Genomic DNA, 19,244 nt, shown 5'->3' with positions numbered 1-19,244 from the left:
CCAATCCTTGTCCTTTCATGTACATGTCAAAATTCAATTTTTCATAGAAAATGTATGTTTCTACCAACTCACTGGCTTTCAGTTTCCTTAAAGCATGTAAGTTCAGCAATCAGCTATCATGTACTTCACCACCGGCTCAGCTGCTGCCCACACCCTCTGTATTTCGGGCACTTTCAACTGAAGTCCTACTCAAAATTGGTGGCTTGGTGCATAGATGCTGAGTTCAGACCTTCCTGCTGCATTCGAGTGCTGCGTATACTGTCCAAGCCAACAATGCAGAAAGGTTTCAAATCCAACCTAGTAAGGTAATTGTGCACTGGAGGTTTCAGGGATATTCTGTTACTTGTTCTAAAAGTGGAGCAATTTTGTTCCTGGATGCTGTGTTGTAGGGCAGCCACAGGTGTTCCCATGACTAACCTCAGCTTGCTTGGAGCTAATGGGGCTTAAAGTAACTGCAGTGAAAGGCCTCCAGAAGGATAAGCCTTGTTGTATGTAAGAACACAAAGATTTCCTGGTATTTGGCTACAATACCATGGCTCAGTGATGCACTAGGAAGAACTATATAACACAGACTGTATACAGTAAACTTTGTTATTCTAACTGCACAAATAATACATGTTTAAAGGTATGAACATATGTTTACACATATTTAAAAGACCTTGATGCAAATACATGACATGTATGTTGGCATCTCTGCAAGCCGTATATGGCTTTACCTTTCATTAGTGAGTGTTTGTTCCCATGTCCTGACAAGTGTATATTAACTTTTATTTCATGCAGAGATTTCTGTTCAAATCAATGCAAAGAGAAGAGATGTCGACCAACTGTGATAAAACAGTTCTCATATACACAAATTGTGTACCAAAGATCTTCTGGGTGTCGTTTTGACTGCTACTCCCCATGTAGCTGGTATATGTTGGCAACTAATGTGTAATGTCCGTTGAATGTATTTGTCCGTGGGATGCAAAGATACAACCTGCATGTGAGCAGACAGGGACTTTAAACCTCTAGTATCTGCTGTTCCAGTCTGAACAGGGGTAAGCAGAGAGTTTCACAGCCATATCACAGAATCAGTTTGGTTGGAAGAGACCCTTAAGATCATCAAGTCCAACCATCACTTAAATTTAGCACCAAACCATGTCCCTAAGAACCTCATCTAAACACCTTTTAAATACCTCCAGGGATGGTGACTCCACCACTTCCCTGGGCAGCCTGTTCCAATGCCTGACAACCCTTTCCATGAATAAATACTTCCTAATATCCAATCTAAACCTCCCCTGGTGCAACTTGAGGCCATTTCCTCTTGTCTTACCACTTACTGTTTTGGAGAAGAGCCCAACCTCCTCCATGCTACAACCTCCTTTCAGGTAGTTTCAGACAGCAATAAGGTCTCCCCTCAGCCTCCTTTTCTCCAGGCTGAACAGCCCCAGTTCCTTCAGCTGCTCCTCATCAGACTTGTGCTCCAAGATCCCTTGGCTGCACCAAGGCTGTGTGACGCATTAGCTTGGGTGGTAATGTAGTAGTAGTTTTGGTCCTCTCCTCTTTACCCTGATACTTCCCCACCTGGTGGGAGGAGGTCTGTGGCACTTTGTCCTCTGCAGTTTTGTTCTTCATTAAGCTCCCGCCTAATGGATATGTTTGACTGTCTGGGGAGCCTTTTGGTTTGAGCGATATCAGGAGTGCTCTTAGATGTGTATTATCAGCCCCTTTGAGAATAGCACAGTTTTATGTAACATCTCTAAGGGATTTCTCAGGTATTTTTGAAGACATGAATAGGGTTTGAGCTTATGCAGGTCTGATCTCTGGTAGAAAAATGAAATATATGCAGCTTTTATAAGAAACTGTCTCAGGAAATTTGCAGAGATTTGGTACTGTGGTGAGAGCCTCCAGCTGAACTTTCCATCCTGGTCTGATTTCCGGTCTGAGAGATCTTAACGGAACTAAATTCGGTGGAGCTGAAGAGTTTGTCAACCTCCTCTGAAGCAGGTGTTGTGAAAGGAGTGTGGGAGCAAATAAAAGAAAGATAACTTAGTAACTGGAGGGGAAAAAAACCTTTTTTACTTTACGCTGTTCATGTTCTCCCATGTTTCAAACCTCCTCAGCCAGGACATCACATGTCAGTTGGCTAAAAGATGAAGTTTTCTCCTGAAGCTAGATGGTAACAAGCAACACAGGGGTAGTGGTAGCTGAAAGCAGAAACAGTTATGTGAATAGTGAAACCGGGAGAGGGCGAGTGGCCAGGCCTGTACTTTGTACCTGCTTCAAAATACAGTGGAAAAAAAAATAATACACTCCTGTCGCTTCCCTGAAGAAGAAGAATGGTGTTAGCAGTGTGTCTTGTTTTATTTATGTGTGTGAACAACACAAAGAAATTTTAGATAGCTGTTTTTATTAATCGGGGAGCTCTTACAGAGGGAAGTTGCGTTAGAATTTATATTCTTAATTAATTACATGACTGTCCAAAGGCCAGGGTATAGATCCAGTTTTGAGCTCTGAATTTTTTGTATGTATGACAATAATTTTGCAAGGAGATCATTGTTCTTAAATCAGCTTGAGAGTGGTAAGAATTAAAATGAGTGAGACATTTAAAAGGAAACAGTAGCTACTTAAATGTGCAAGTTTTTTGTGCAATCCTAAACATTTTATTTGAACTTCACCCTTTATATCACTTCCTCAGTTTCTCCTGGTCTGCCACAATTGTTACAGGCAGGCAGGCCTGTATCCGAAAACTCTGATGCCAAATAAGAATATTAATTTTTTTGTTGTTGTTGTTGGCTTTGTGCAAAGCTGATATCCTGACTAGAGAGAACTTCTAACTTTAAGGATATTTTTATGTGGAATCCTGTATTTCCCAGCATAAATTGTTCAACTGAGTGTTTAGTTTGTGTGGTAGTTTCTAGATGCTCAGTTCTTCTAAATTATGGTAACAGTGCTGTAGGAAAGCCTGGTTGTGCACTGGATGTTTGTTAGGACTCTGTAGTGTTTACCAAGAGTTGGAGTACATAGTTGTACCACAAAGCTGAGGCACAAAATGTAGTGTTTAGCTGAAGAGAGGGTTGCACTGAAAAGCTCTAGGCCAGCTTCAGTTAAATGGAGACTTTTTTTCTCCACTGTAGATATCAGATTTATGTATACATATATTTTTTTCCCCCCAGTTCTACTGATATATGAAAATGTGCATCTGGAGGCTATTGTTCAGCATAGAAGAGGTAGTATCAAGTGGCTTAGTCATATGCAGTATATTTTTTAAGATATGCAGGGAAAGAACTGTGGTATATAGAGACATACTCTCTCTGTAGTATTGAATACACTTATTTTCAGTTCGCAGTACTTTCTTTGACTGAAGAAGAACTGGGAAACACATTACCTACTCTGAGGTGGTTAAATGTGTAGTTGAAATCGTTCCAACTTTTTTTTTTTTTTTGTCAATACAAAACTGAAAATGTACTTAATCTAGAGATATCTATGGAAAAATGTGATACTATTCTTGTACTTGATTTGCATTTTAATTGGCAAAAATCTTCTCAAGATGGCAAGGAAGGTGACTCGTGTGTTTCATGATCAATATTGTATGATGCTCAAGTACTTCAACATCTCATCAGAACAGATAACCTGAAATTTCACTTCCAAAACTCTGTGTCCATTACACAGTTTTTTGAGAGTTATTGTGTACCCACTTTCAGGATTCTGATTTTTAAAATTTGATTCCTCTTTTTCAGTTCAAGTGATATGAGACTTACTCTTTGTATGCAAACTCATGATTTGATCTATTTTTGTTATTATCTGCATGTACTCTAATCTGTATGTGTGGTCTTGAAGGCAGATGTATTCAAAGCTTAGTCTTACTATTTTTTGCAAGGGCATTTCTTTCCTTAAATAAGTGCACCAATATGCATTCATAAAAATAACTGTTACTGCATTTCTGGAGCACTTTGATTTAGCATGAGCTTAATGTCTGGAGCAATTTTCTTGAAGTGAGGAACAAGAAGGAAAGACACATCTGTTGCATCTATTCTGTGTGTGCATGCTGTATGAATATAATTGAAGACCTGGAAGGAATAGCACACCATTAGGTAGAATCTTTGTGTATTTCTTGTGTTTCCTGAGTGTGGCAGCCGTTAGTCCTATGTCTACTTATTTTGATAGTGGCTATTCCAATTAGAGAGCTTTGGATCATTAGGCTCTACTGCTGGACTTACTCTAAAAGGTATATATAGCCATTTTATTCTAATAGAAAAAATGCATTTGGGAGCAGTATTTCTTTTGAGAATAAATTTTATCTGTAGACACTTCATTAGGCATTTCAGTTCAAAACTTTTTATCTATTTTGACCCTTCTGAACTGTAGGACTGAGTGTAAATTAAATGTACAAAGAGTTGTCTAGAAAAAAATATTTCTAGTCTGATTATTCATAATTTTAGTCTGTTTTAATGTATGTAGTGCTATAGTATTTAGCTACCAAGTAACCTAAATTGCCAACAGTCCCATCTCGAAGAACTGTTATTGTCATTCATTCGTGTAAAATTCTTGCTGTATGGTTGTGCTCTGAATACTAAAGTAGTACTTTAGATTGATTTCAGGAACTATATTGTGGAAGACCCTTACGTCCCAGAGTTTCTTCCTTTTGATTGGAGCTAATGTATATTGGACCACAGAAAGACACACAGTTAATTTTGTGGCCTTATTTAGGGGGGAAAAATGTGGTGCTTAGGTTCTTCTGTCTTTGACCTTAACACTTGGGATGCTGTAAGGATTTCATTAGTGTCTTAGTCATCAGTTGAGAGCCTATCGGTGTGGAAAAATTTAAAATACCAGATGATAAATATCATAACATTTGTCCATGATCACTTAAAGAAGGGAATCAAAAGACTTACACTAATGAATCCCCCCGAGTCTTTGGGCATATGAATAGACATAATTTTGCTTTCATCTCTCTGTGGTCTGCTTGTGTGTATACATAAAGAATTCATTTGACGGTTCTTTTTCTACCAAGAGTCAGAGTTTTGCTGAAAAAAACAAAATGGCAACAAACAATTTGTTTCCCATTTTTGTGTTGACAGATGAAAGTGTGAGATATCAAACTGACACAGATTGCTCCTACAAATATTTCTGGTCTCCAAAAAGAAGCCCTAGTAAAAGCAAGATAAAAATCATCAGGCTTCAGTTGATGATAGCTTAATTACCTTCTGCAAAATTAATGGCTATAATCAGAGGATTATGGTGTTCTCCTGAAAAAATAGTGTCCAGTAGAATCAGACAGTTGTAAACAAATTAATTTAGGCTTTAGGAGTGGAATTTTTTTAAAAAATTCACTGTTTTCCCAGTTATTGTCCCAGGTATGTTCCATTCTGGTTGCCTGAGGAAAATGAAATCCTGTAAGCAAAAGCAGCTAGAGTTATTATATAAAATGTTCTGGGTAGTAATTATTCCATATAAATTAATTGGAGCCATTGTATTTTGTTTAGATCTTTGGACACAAACTAGCTACTCTAATTTCCTTGTTCAAGCTGAATGTAAATAAAATAATATGGACTGGGGAAAGTACATATTTTGGTGTTTTTTTGTTTTCTCTTTTTGTGATTGTTAGGCAGGCTTCTGCAAAATTAGCTGGTTTTATTTGCCAAAAAATTTGAAGGAACTAATTTGCAGCATTTGGCTTCTTACAAACCCGTTGACATAGGCAGTCTTGGTTATGTTCATGTCTTTTTCTCAGGATCATATATTCCTAAATAAAAACAGAAACCTTTGGAGAGGTAGACAAAAGTATGATGAGTAATGTTCTCGTATTAACCTGGACTCTTAATATCTGGGTTTTCACATTGTTCCATGAGGATGATACGTGAAATAAGCACAAATACCTGTTCAGGATGGAAATGCTTATCAACAACAGTTTAGTAAATATTTGTGTGAACAAAAGCTATATGTAAATATCATAAGTGTCTTAAAAGCCCAAAGGAAAAGAAACAAGATTAAATTTAACACCAGTTCAGATCTTCAAAAGACAGTTTATGAACTCTGCTGCAGAATATTTGTTAAAAAACTTCGAAATATTTTCTGGCAAATATTATTTTCTGTTTGAAAGGGCAAAATGCATTTTAAGAAAATGAGTGCAAATTTATTTTTCTATACAGGATTTTTTTCTTGAAATGTAGCCTAGGGAATTTTAAATTCCATGCACATTTGCTATGTCAAACTGGAGTGATTAATATAGAATTCACAGAAGCGAAAACATTGAAAGGATGAGTATTTGCATATTTCTGATAGTCATGGAGTAGTAGTGATCTTTACTGATGCTAATTAACACATATTCTCTTCTGCAGTGCATTTCAGAATGCTATACTAACAATAGAAAAATTAAGATCAACATATGCTATCTGCTAAAATACTATTCAGAATATTACTTTTCTTACCTCCATCTTACTATTTTGGTTTTTAGGGTTGAATAAGGGCATGGGGTATACTTTAATTAGTGCAACTGTCCTCTTCTCATACCAGGAATAGTCCTATTTAAAAGTCACTAAGATTTATTGTCCTTAGCTTGCATACCTGCTGTGTTCATCTGTCTATATGCTTTTATGTTTTATGGAAAGAAAAACAATATTATTTTATTCAGAAAAAGGTTTTCCTTTCCTTGTCTTTCAGTTCAAAGAGATATTGTGCTTTTGATGAAAAGGGAGCTGTTGCTTTTACAAGATGTACTGCTTAAAGGAGAGACAGAGAAAAAAGTAAATTGATGCTTCTGTGTTTTAAAAATGGCATATGGGTGAAGATGCTTGTTCCAAGTAGGAACTAGATCAAACCTGAGTCCATTAAAACTGAAACTTTGATTTGTATTGAAAGACACCAACATGCACTCCCCAAAGGTGATGCTCTTTCCTTTTCCCTCTCCATTTTGCTGCTTGCTGTTGTGGTAACGCAGGACTTCGGTTGCTTCTGGTATTTTTCCTGAGTCCTCGTTTGCTTTCATGTGGGCTGTCAGACACCAAAGGATGGAGAAACCAAAGGGCTTGACTCTGCAGCATGCAAAATGCCCTCAAGTAGTTTAGATTTAAATAGGACGACAGGTTGATAGTCTTCACAAGGATCCAAGGTTGGAGAATACCTGGAGGCCTTTTGGGAAGGCTGGGGAAGAGACAGGTTGTGCCTTGTGCCTTGTACCTCACAGCCATGATAGAGAGGAACACCAAAAGGTTGAGCTGATTCTCAAGTTATTTTCCTTTCGATTTTCCCTTTGCTTAATAGATAAATAATTTTTTTACTCTTAGTTGGTGTGCTTGGTCTAACTGAGACTGAATTTCACAGCTCATTTCAGGAGACTGTGCATATCCCATACTGAAAGCAAGACTCAGAGCTGTGTTAGCAGACTCAGATGGCTTAGTCTACACTAACTGAGCTGTTCGTATTCCAGCTCAGGGCTTTGGAGGTTAGGGGAAGAAGTGGAATAATGTTTGAGAAGTATCTTCATACATGGTTAATTTTTAGATGCATTTATTTTAGTGTTTCTTTTCCCTTTGTGAACTGAAATGCAAGATAATATAACTTTAAGAGCTTTAGCTGAAAGCCTTATTCCTTGTCTCGAAGTATTCTGTCCCATTTTAAATTATTTTCCTACCTGCAGGTGAGGTGATTAGAGATTTCTGAAAGATTTGTCTTTGTAGAAGAAAAATCACAGCCTATGTATTTAAAAGTAAGGTGTGAAGGAACTGATTGCTCATGTTTTTGCTCCTTGCTGAAATTCCTGTCCACTGTGAATCACATTGGCTTCTTTCAAAAGCAAGCTGGGCATGTAAAACCAAAATATTTCAATGTACTTAAAGTACAAACTTTGGAATTTATTTTGCAGTGCCTGCCAATCGTCATTTCAATGGCTTTACAGCATGCACAGAGACAATTCTACATTCAATTACTGCTCTGTTAGGGAGTTTTGGTTAGAATCACAAACTCTTATGAGAAGCTTATCTTTATTATTTTCTATAGATTCCCATCGTTAGACTGCTCTCTTTGTTAAAGAATCAAGTGCGAATCTCCAGTGTGATAATTCACCAGGTGGTTGGGTGAAGACATGGGTCATACTGAGGGTTGGTAGATGCTGGTGAGCCACTGGGGGCTCATCTCCCACCACCTTCTGTTAAAGCACTCTCTGTTCAGAGGAAAAACCCACACACCTGCATAGTTTTAACTCACTAGAAATCAAAAATTGTGAAAGCAGAAATTAATTCCTGGTTCTTGGAAGAATTTTAAATATTTTTGCAGTCTTATAATTGCACTTTCTTCAGTTGCTTAGATAATGACATTGTAATAAAAGATTTTTTGAACTCTAGTGTGAAATTATCAGAAATTAAAGACATGGTGACAGCATGATTTCCAGGATTGATTTCTGCCACATCACGACAGTGTTGAAAATGAATTGAAAATGTGTTGAGAATTTCATTTGACAAAGTATATATGTTTGTTCATCTTTGCAGGTGTATATGCTTTCAGGTATTTAAATGTTACCTCAATATCTTTAAAAATGTTTAATCACATTATTTGCTTTGCTGAATCAGGAATATAACACATAAGTAGCTAGAATCCAAAATGTGAAGTCAGTAGAGTTATTTATGCATGGTGGTTCATTTTTCTTGTTTTTAAGATCCCATGTTAGTCCTAATTGTTAAGATTGCTCTAGAAAAAAAAAAAGAAACAGGAGAATGACTTCACACTTTTAGACACTTGATGCTGAGCCTCACTGACAAAAAATTATTTCATTTTCTCAGTAAAGAAAATAATACTATGAGTAAAAATGTTCAGAGTTTTTTTCTTATAGAAACTTGGTAGCATTCTTTTTTAACCTTAACTCTTTTGAGGAAATTCTGTTTCTTAATATGCTCGTGTATGTTTAGGGCTGGGTCAAGAGATATTTGACATTATGTGCAAAATATCATGGTTGTGTGTGTAGATAAGTATATAGATTTTCTATTGAAAAGCTCTCCTTCTTACCTGTCTTAATAAGATTAAGCAATTTTGTGCTTAAATACGTGCAAAGAAGGAGGTTATTTTTCCTGGTAGTCTCTGGCCTCCCATCTCTCCTGGATCGCTCTCCCTTCCCCAGAATCTCTGATTCAGGGCAAAAGATCTGGATATATGGGCTGTGTACATGTAACTTATAAACAAGAATAGATAAGTGACAGTAAAAACTGAGGCAAAATATTTGCGTGTTTGACCACTGACCTGGTGGAAGTTCTTCTAAGATAAAATAAGGTGCATGAAGAAAAGTTCAAAACCACAAAGAAAATTGCAGTTTACCTAACAGGTCAAGGTACCTGCATTGATTTTGGTCAGTTTTATCACCTTAACAGGATCAGAGGTCTGACTCTGCTGATTGCAGGATTACGGGGTTTTTAGTGCTTGTTTTAAATCTGTGACTTCCCTGAGACCAGGGAACATCTCTTGTGAACGTCTTTCACAAGAGAAAGCTGGGTGTTCTCACCTCTGGGAATAGTAGTGCTCCTGGAGAGAAAGGGCAAGTGCTGGGTATTTGACATATTTTAGCTGTTCTCATCTCATTTGTTGCTGTAAGTCTTCCATAGTCCTTAATTTGCTAACACTTTTGCTACATTTTTATTATTTGTAGGGAGGACAGAAACATGTAAAGGCTGGGTATGGTTTAGCTCTGCTGGAAAGCATGTGGATTGCTTTGTACTTGGGATGGAGAGGCCAGTAAGAACTTGTTTTACCCAGCATCAAGAATTGCTTTATTTGTAAAAAAAAAACCCACAAAAACAAAACTAAAACCAAACCAAACAAAAACAAAAAACCAAACCAAACCAAAACCCAAACCTGTTTCTTCAATTACTTATATGGAATAGAAAGGAAATATATTAAAAGAAAGCCCCCAAACTCTAGAAAAATTTTTTCAGATCTCCATTAAAGTTGCAGTGTCAGAAAAATTGTTCATAGATTGTTTTTGTCAGTGTGTCTATAATTAATAATTCTTGCTTTGCTGTAGATTGCCTGTTATCAACATATTTTATCTATACATTGATATTGTTCATGACTTTGGTGCAGAACAAATGTAACTTTGTCACATCTGGTACATGTTTACACTTGATAAGAATGTATGAGTAGTAGAAGTTTTGTGATATTATGAACTATTAACTTTTTCCTTTAAATTATATTAAGTTCTTGTTAGTTGTGTTAGCCAGGCATCTTGCTCCCATGGATCAATCTCACTTAAAAAATCAAGTGGGAGTTTTTGCATTTTTGGAGCTGATTCAAATTTACTAGAATAAGAATTAGAGGTAGAATGAATGGAAGCAATAACAACAACAAAAAAGAAACACTTTTCACTGGACAAAGTGACTGCTGAATGAAATGAAGGACCTGTACTGGGAGGCAGAGCTATCTGAATTGATGTTTAAGCTTTTAAAAGCCTTTTAACAATTATTACTCAGTTCCTTGAGAAACTACCTTAGCAACTGAATGTGAGTTACTGAACACTGCAACAGCTGCTGTGTCCTCTCCAGCACAGCACTTTGACTTGAAGGAAACTAATTTTCTGTGAATATTTCTAGCTGCTTCTTTTAAAAGAAGTTTTATTGATTTGATTACTACTCCCACAGAACACAGATCAAAAGAAACCACTGAAAGCAGATCAGTGTCTGTCTCGTCAGTTCTTGAATATTAACATTTTATTAATGTCTGTCTAGGTTTTGTGCTATAATTCAGAGGTATTGGTAATTTAGAGGATTTTTTAAAAAATAAAATACACTTTTTCAGGCTTGAATCAAAACATTATAACCTTCAATATAATATATTGACACTTCTGTGACACAGAATTATGGATTAGTGCTAAAAATCAGAATTTGCTAGGTTGGAATCTAGATAATATCAAAGAGAGTACTGTGCTGAGCAAAGATATTAAGTAAAGAGCTGTACTTTTTGAAAATATCATTCCAAATCATTGACTAAAACCATTAAGAGAACTGGCTTCTGGAAGCTGTAGTGACTAGTAAAGAAATTACACCGAACTTCTGTAAAGCAGAGATTTTCAGTTTTGTAGCAGACTGCTGTGGTACCTTCACCCCTGTGTCATTGCACAGGATATTTTCTTCAGCAAGATCCATGTGGCAATTTCATCAATTGCATGTAGATAAAGTGTTTAACATTTAAATTGAGAAATTAACTTGGAGGAGGAGTATTAGCTGCATCCTCTAAAAGAATCCACAAGGAACAGCTTGTGAGGGCTCTCTATAAAACATGGCTATAATATGTGCATGTGTGTTGGTTTGACTGAAAATGAGTTAATTTTCTTCATGCAGTCAGAAACCTTTCTTTTTCATAGCCAGCAGGATCATTATTTGCACTTAATTTGAGCATAAGAGAACATCCTGGGATAGAGTTAATGTTTTTAATTGCTCTGGTCTGAGAACCGAGGACATTCTGAGTACTTTGCCCACAGGTGTGAGGCATCGAGGAAGTGGGGCAGAGATGGGGCAGAGCTTGACTGACATCCAGACTGGTCAATAAGAGTATTCTGTCCCATTAGTGTCATGCTTCATATTTAAGGAGAGTCAGGATCTTCCTGTCTCTCTCTTACTTCTTCATTCTCTTTGTCAGAGCTGGGAGTGTTCAGAGGAGTTCTGTTTGGGATGTTTAGTTCAGCTTTTGTCATTTTGCAGAGGCCTCTGGGCCTTTCTGCCTTTTTTCTCTCTTCGGGATCAGCTGTTTGGGACCAGGTGCTGCTTCCTGGGACTGGCTGCTCAGTGCGGACAGAGTTTGTGAGGGATTGCATTGAGTATCTTTTATTTAATATTCTATTTCTATTATATATATGTATATATATTTACTAGTAAGGTACTAGTATTTTGTTATCTCAATCCTTGTGTTTTCACTGCAAGGGTTTTCACATTCAATTCATCCATGTATTCAGATTTACTCTTTGCTCTTATTCAGCCTCCAAGTTCTCTTGCACTGTATTCAGGAACATATGTGCATATGCCCAAACAAAAAGGGAGTCCATAGATTTTGAGAGTATTCGCAACAGCTTACTGTGTGGCCTCAAATAAGCTTGACTGAGGTTCTTTGAGGACTTTAGATGCCAAACTTTCCCTAGTTAAGGGCCACTGTAATGTGATTGCATAGTCCTTAGCCACAGATTTGGTGCGAGTTATGGAGGTAAATGATACAGAGAATTTTGGACTTTCCTTCCCTCTGTGCTTCACTCACCTGTTTGTAAAAGGGAGAATAGGAATTTTCTAGCTACACCACAATATTGGGAGGAGAGTCTCATGGAAGACTGAAAATGCCCTTATGCTATTACTAATCAAAGCCGTAAAACCCCATGAAGTATTTATTTGTAAATATATATGTATATGACATGGGCACGTGCAATTATATCAAAGTCTGAAGTGTAGGACAGAGTTAAAGAGAGGAGAACCAAGGAAATCAGTGGAAAAACATGGATGTTGCTGTACAGTTACCATGAGCACACAAGCTTTAGGAATCCTGTAGCACATCCAGAGATTCCCACATAACCCATATGGTTATGTATACTGCCTTCTTGTTTAATGGTTATGTTCAGACCAGTATTTATGCTAGAACGGATATCTTATTTAACTATGAATAAGTGCATATATTTGCCTTGGCACTGATGTGCAGTCATGTATTTAGATGGTAATCTCTTGAGCCCAAATGGCATTCTAAAGGGGAAAAAGCATCGTAGTTATTAGAAATCAAATGCGGTACCTTTCATAAAGACTTCATCAGATAGCTCCTCAGGGCCTGGAAAATGCATCTTTTGATCTCATAAGATCAATTTGACATTCAGTATCAAAACACACGTGTGCCCTTTGCAAAGGATAATGACTGTAATTGAGCTGCAGAGTGGGGCTGGATGTGAACCTGCACCAGCACCACTGCCAGCGGCACGTGGTGGCCGGTGGCTGAAGCCAAGGGCATGGCAGCCAGTTCATCAGGCTCTGTCCCATGGGATTCAGCAGCCTGGAGCTCAGAATTTTGTCTGAGTCTGTGCAGTCTTCTCAGTATCAAGTTTCTGTAATCCATTTTTGTGTAATTAAGGGTATGAGCGTTCACCGAGTTGTTTGTCTTTCAGTATGGAGCTGTTTCATCAGTTGCCCACATATCCAAACCTACAGCTGAGAGTAGATTCTCATATCTCAAAATATATGACATTATTTTGGTATAATTTTCACTTTGTTTGCTATCTGATGCATGATGTCTAGTGTAATCTGAGGTATGTCAAAAACAGTGAGAAAGCAATTACTGGTACTTGAATTTACATTTTCTTGTTTGGAAAGAAAATGTTTCTAAGCCTTCCTCAGACCTTTCAGTCCCACTTGAGCTATTTGATATAAATGAATCATAAGTGGTGACACTCTTTTCCAGTCAATTTCGCAAGTAAAATCTAGTCCTACAACTCTCAAAAGCACCTATAATCTCTCACATGAGAATTACTTAGTTGCAGCCAGTTAGTTTCAGTAGATGCCCTGCTTTGCCTAGGAAATTTCTGTGAAAACATAGTCATTTGGAATTTCTATGCTTCGAACTCAGCTTTGAAAATGTGAATCTAAAAGAGCTTTCTGTAAGACTGAGATATCAGTTAACTAGAAAGCAAAGGAATCTTTTTCTCTAGTTAAAACAATCTTCTTTTTTATGAAGGTTTGCATGCAAAGACACTCTCATCTCTCATCTGAAAAAAAAGTGTCTTGTCAATTCTATGAGAATTTCTAGCATTTTGAACTTTTCCATATTTGCAATGTAACCTATTGTTTGTCATGTAGGTGGGGAGAACCAACTAGAAATTGAAACTTCAGATGTTGTTTTCCTCAAAAGCAGTAATATATTTGTAATTATCAAAGTCATTAATTTCTACTTAATAATAAATCTATTTCAGATGGAAAAGTTAGGTATACTAATCCGCAAATATGTCCAAAAAAGAGGATACGAAAATAAATAATTCCTGTGAAGTCTCTCAGGCTTTTTCTTTCCATTTAGCATATTCTTGCTTCCATCTCTATAGCTGACCAAAGAGTCTCAGGTTTCCTTTGAATCTGCTTTGAATCTTGAAGGCTGTAAGAACTTTCGAGCTGAAACTGTGGAATATGTGATTTTGTTGAATGGAGCAATTAGTTACTATCAATTTACAATGACCTTTTATTCTTAATTCACTCAAAGGTTACTGGAAGCTCCTTCTAAAATGCTTTTCTTTTCTGCAGCTGTTTGTCAGAGACAACATATTCTAAATGCATGTAGTCCTTTGGGCATTAAAGGCATGCTAAGCATTTATCAGGACATGAAAGGGATTTGTTGAAACTAGGAGGCAAATTGTGCTCCTGGTTACGACAGTGAAATGTGTGTGGGGTGTATTGGGGAAGGACAGTCTGAAAATGGTACGGACCTTGTCTTGGGTAAAAGTCATCCCAATCTGCAAGTTAAGTTTTGTACTCTGTACTACTCATTGTGGAGAGTGTTAGTTAAAAGCTCTTTGAGGGATACTTTCTGATAAATTTAGCAAGTTTAAATCATAGAATCATTTTGGTTGGAAGAGACCCTCAATGTTGAGTCCAACTGTTAACCTAATGCTGTCACTTAGCCACGTTCCTAAGAACCTCATCTACACATCTTTTAAACACTGCCGGGGATGGTGCATCAATCACTTGCCTGGGCAGTCTGTTCCAATGCCTGACAACCCTATCTGTGAAAAAAAAATTCCTAATATCCAATCTAAACCTCCCTGGCACAACCTGAGGCCATTTCCTCTTGTCCTATCATTTGCTGCTTGGGAGAAGAGACCAATCCCCTCCATGCTACAACCTCCTTTCAGGTAGCTGTAGAGAGTGATAAATCAAGCGCTTTGTTCATTTCCATGTTCAAAATGTAATGGGGAAGCAACTGGTTCTAGAAACTACCCGCTTAATAGAAAGCAAGGAAGAGAAAAGCTGCACAGGACTGAAGGTGTGAAGAGAGACCGAGGCACTGAGGCTGGCTGTACAATTAGGGGTGTGCCGGCCCCAGCCCCTCCAGGCAAGCAGCTCAGAGAGGGAGAAGGGGCAGCGGAAAGTACGCTGTGATGTGGCTGATTCCCTGAGGTTTCTCAGTAAATAAGATGGTTGTAGACAGACTTTATATCAGACTTTGGAGCAGAAGTGGAAACTCTGAAGCAGCAACGCTGTGCTGGGGAGCTGCTGCAGCAGTGCCAGGCATTCTTGCTCTGCGCATGGAGAACTGCAGGGATGTGCAGTGGCATTCCCGCAGGAAGGTGCACCTCTCCAAGCACAGTGCCCTAAATGAACTTTTCCTTGGGTATCACCTAATAGCAGGATTTTTTTATTCTTTTGTGTTTTGGTTTGTTTTTTTTTTTTACTTTTCTGAGACAAAACTGCCTGAAATATAAATACATTTCCTCTCCCATTGCATAAACGATGGATCAGCTTTTCACGGGAGAAACTGAGAGTAGGATGTGAGGACAATTTGTGTAACTCATGAAGTAGGCTGTGGTGTCCAGCAGTGGACTGTTACGAAACATGACACTGCAGGAAATACGATGAATGCGTGATGGAAACCCCTTGGTAGATCAGTTCACTAAAGCACATGTCCTAGCATGAGCACTCCACGGTTTGTGTTATGTGCAGTGAGCACCTGGACAGAGATGAACTACTGACTGTTGGAGTATTATTTTATCTAGTAATGTGTGAGATTTTTTTAAAACTATAATTAATCATACAAGACCTTTTTGTCATTTGTGGAAGAAAAGCATTCATTGTTTTTCATGAAGAAAAACAACAAATTGTGAGGGTAGAAGTCAAGTGAAGCACCATCTTTTTCTTGAGCAAAACGTGACTGATTTAGGGAGGAGAATATATAGAGCTGAACATGTACTTCATGTCCTCATACTGATGAGCAGCAGATGAGAACTAATGCCGCAGCAGCAATTGTCTCTGTAATAGCTGTGGGATGCACAGAGAATGCCGCTTTGCTTTATGAAGTTAACTGAGCAAAACTGCCTGCTTGGCATGTGCTTTGCTGGACTGGTATTTTATCACCATTATGAGACACCGCTTTTGTAGAGCAAGTGAATACAGTTCTTGTCAAAAAAAAAAAAAAAAAAGGAGAGCTATTTCTAAATCCCCTAGTATGAATTTTATGAATCTGGTGTATCCAGACCCCTGATTCTGAATTGCATTAAGACCCTGCAGCAATTATGCCCTGGCAACTGTTCAAGCTCCTGTTGATGCATAAACAGGCATGTTTATGGAAACAGAGTAGCTTGGATCTGTGTGTCGCTTTTTGGTTGGTGATAAGCTAATTTTATTTTAAAACTCAAGGGTTTTTCTGCTTGGTGCATGAAGGGACAGAGTGAACTCAATGGAGCTGAAATTTCCTGAATTATAATAACCAGTAATTTTAGCCCTGGCTCTGAGTTAGGGGGAGAAGAAGGTTGGGCTAAAGGTGCTGTGACTTTATTCCACTTGACTGAGTCAGACATTTTCATTATATTAGTGCAGGAAAAGTTTACAAAGTTAGAGGACTCCACGACTTGTAATTTATGATATTTCCTATAATTTTGTCTTTTTTTTTAGTTCAGTTGACAGGGTTCATTAGTGATCATCTGGGGACAATTTTAATATCAACTTTTTAATTTCCTTTTTAATCTCTTTTTTAATCTAACTGAACATTGTTTGCTTGATTACTATTTGGAAACTGATGTTAGGGCTCAATATCTAGGAGTAAAATATATTTCCACTGAGATTTGTTTGTATTTTAATGAAGCTGGGTGAGGGGAAGCTTTGTCTCCTATGTACTGAAAGGAAAAAGTAGTGTTGACAACAGAGATTTGATGTAGTTTACCCACATAAGAGCAGAACCAAAAATTAAGATAATAGTTTTCACAAAGAGAATCTATATTTATGTTAAAACAACATGTTCAAAACAGTTAAATAAAAATTCTGATTAATAGGTAAGCTATTCATTAAATATGCTGTGCCTTGTGGAAGCTTATAGGCATTATTGTGCATAAATACTAGAGCTGTTTTAAAAAGAAAACTGTCATTGCAAGTTCTCAATAGAGCTGATAAAATTTGTCTATCAGCTTTTTCATGTGAAAATTGCATTTTTTTTAATTAAGACAAACAAATTTCTCAATTACTTTCTAAAATACTTTGCTTTTTATTTACAAGTTACTTTTTCCTACAAAAAAAAAGGTAACTTTTAAAAAGCCTTTTGCTTAATTTCTCCATAGAAAATAAACTTGTCTCTGACAAAAGATCTTTTTTCTTTTTTCTTTTTTTTTTTTTTTCCCTCAAACAAAAGTATTTTTCCTTCAAAATGCACATTGTGCTGAAAAGTGGAACAATGTCCAAAATGCTTGGGTGTTACTACAACTGCTCAACTGCTCCCCCAAAACACTGAATGATCCTTTGGAGGAGAAAAGCTTCTGAATTACAACTGAGGACTGATGCTCATGAAACTTGTCTGTAGGGTTCTCCCCAGGTGACCCTGCCCAAATTGTTAAAATACTGGTCCTGGGAGATGCATTTTAGGACATTTTGCAGATGCTGGGCCTGTGCTCTTTGTATTTTAGAAGTTTTGGGCATATTGGGGTGTCAAGCCAGTGAAGACAAAATTATTTCCACTTTCAAGTGGAGAGAGCGGTGAACTCTAAACTGTTTCTCTAAGCTTTGTTTGCAACACTGAAAGAATGAAAGTCTTTAATAATCAAGACTCTATTTATGCCAGAAATCCCTGTTTCGCTCATCCAAGTGGGTTTTTTTTTTTCAGGCTGTTTCACTTAGAAACACAGCACATCTGAAGGAAAATTGTTTACAAGTGCTGCAGCCTGACTATTACAAGTCCAGTAACAGACATTTCCAGGTAGCAGAAGCTCAGGCGTAGCTTAACCACTTGATGTTAACTACATGTAGTAGATGAGAAAAGTTATCACTTATTTTAAAAAATTGGTTTTTCTTCTCTACAGTACATATATAATATAAGTTGGTTAATTGTGCAGCAGTTTAAATTTAACTCTGAGAGGATTATGAGACTTACACTGTCACTTGTTTTTTTTCACAATGTTTGCTATGTCATATGGTTAACCTTGTAGGACCTGTTTTTAACTGTTCCGTTCCTGTAGTCCTTTTAAAATGTGTAATATAATGCACGTAACTTCTTAAACATCTAAAGTTGTTTGTAATTTAGGCTTTGGAAACATCTCCCCACGCACACAAGGTGGAAAGATATTCTGTATCATCTATGCCTTATTGGGAATTCCTCTGTTTGGTTTTCTGTTGGCTGGTGTTGGAGATCAACTAGGGACAATCTTTGGAAAAGGAATCGCCAAAGTAGAAGATACCTTTGTTGTGAGTATGCTGACTGCCTCATTCTTCATGCTGCTCATTGTTCTGAAGTTAACAAGGGAAATGAAAAGCCTGAGAAACAGAGTATAGCTCATCATTGTAACTAGATGTCTAGTAAAAGGTAGGAAGAACTTTCCGAAGTCTGAGCATGTTATTGAACACGTCAAACTGAGAACTGGGTGAAGCCCAATGTTTTCTACAATAACGGTCATTGGGAAGAGGAACAAGATCCAAAACATTTTTGCTTTGCCCTTATAATACTCCTAAGCTTGCTGTAATATTTACCTTTAAAGGTTTTCATATAGATTATGGCAGGAAATCAGTGACTCAGGTGGAAGAGTGGAATCGTAGGGGTTACAAGGAAATTATTGCTGCTGCTTTGAGTTGATTCTCAGAAGACATTTGGTGTCTGAATTTAAAATCACAATTCTTAACATCTCTACTCAGATGTCATCACACCTGAGGAAATGCTTATAGTCTGTAGGCACCTATGTTTCCAGATTTATGGGTCTGTAGGTGACTACAGCTTTGGGCATTTACAGAAGGTGGACAGCCTAACTGGGACAGAGCCTGTTGGTTCTTCCCTGATGTTGGACTCCTCTTTGTGATCTTGTCACTAGGCTGCAGGATGTTCTACAGTTCAAGAGATTTTCAAACTCTTCGGCAAAACTGCTTAGGACAGCCTAGAGGTTCATGCCCTTCATTTTCTTTGTCTACTAATCTTTAATTATTCATGCAAAGTGACACAACTTCAGTAGAAGAAAAGGCCTGTCAAACCAACTAGAAGCTTGTGCAGATACTGATAAAGTTCAGCCATACCCAGTTCTTAACACGCAAATGCCTTGAATTCTAGCAGAGAAACTTAATTTGCTTAGTCTCTGTTTCCCACAC

The 19,244-nt window shown here is 37.5% G+C and overlaps 1 protein-coding gene across 3 annotated transcripts in view; it reads left to right on the top strand.

The window, feature by feature from the left end:
* Window positions 1-19,244, top strand: part of KCNK2 (potassium two pore domain channel subfamily K member 2) — a 112,605-nt gene that overhangs the window by 65,401 nt on the left and 27,960 nt on the right. For all 3 annotated transcript variants that reach the window (XM_071805986.1, XM_065834395.2, XM_065834396.2), the window contains exon 4: window positions 18,196-18,356. In XM_071805986.1, the coding sequence (XP_071662087.1) occupies window positions 18,196-18,356 (161 nt within the window). The remainder of the gene's footprint in view (window positions 1-18,195; window positions 18,357-19,244) is intronic.

Source organism: Patagioenas fasciata, chromosome 3 (assembly GCF_037038585.1).
Source record: "Patagioenas fasciata isolate bPatFas1 chromosome 3, bPatFas1.hap1, whole genome shotgun sequence".
NCBI classification, from domain to species: Eukaryota; Metazoa; Chordata; class Aves; order Columbiformes; family Columbidae; genus Patagioenas; species Patagioenas fasciata.
The sequence above is the reverse complement of the archived record's forward strand: the minus strand, read 5'-3'. Positions and strand labels throughout refer to the sequence as shown.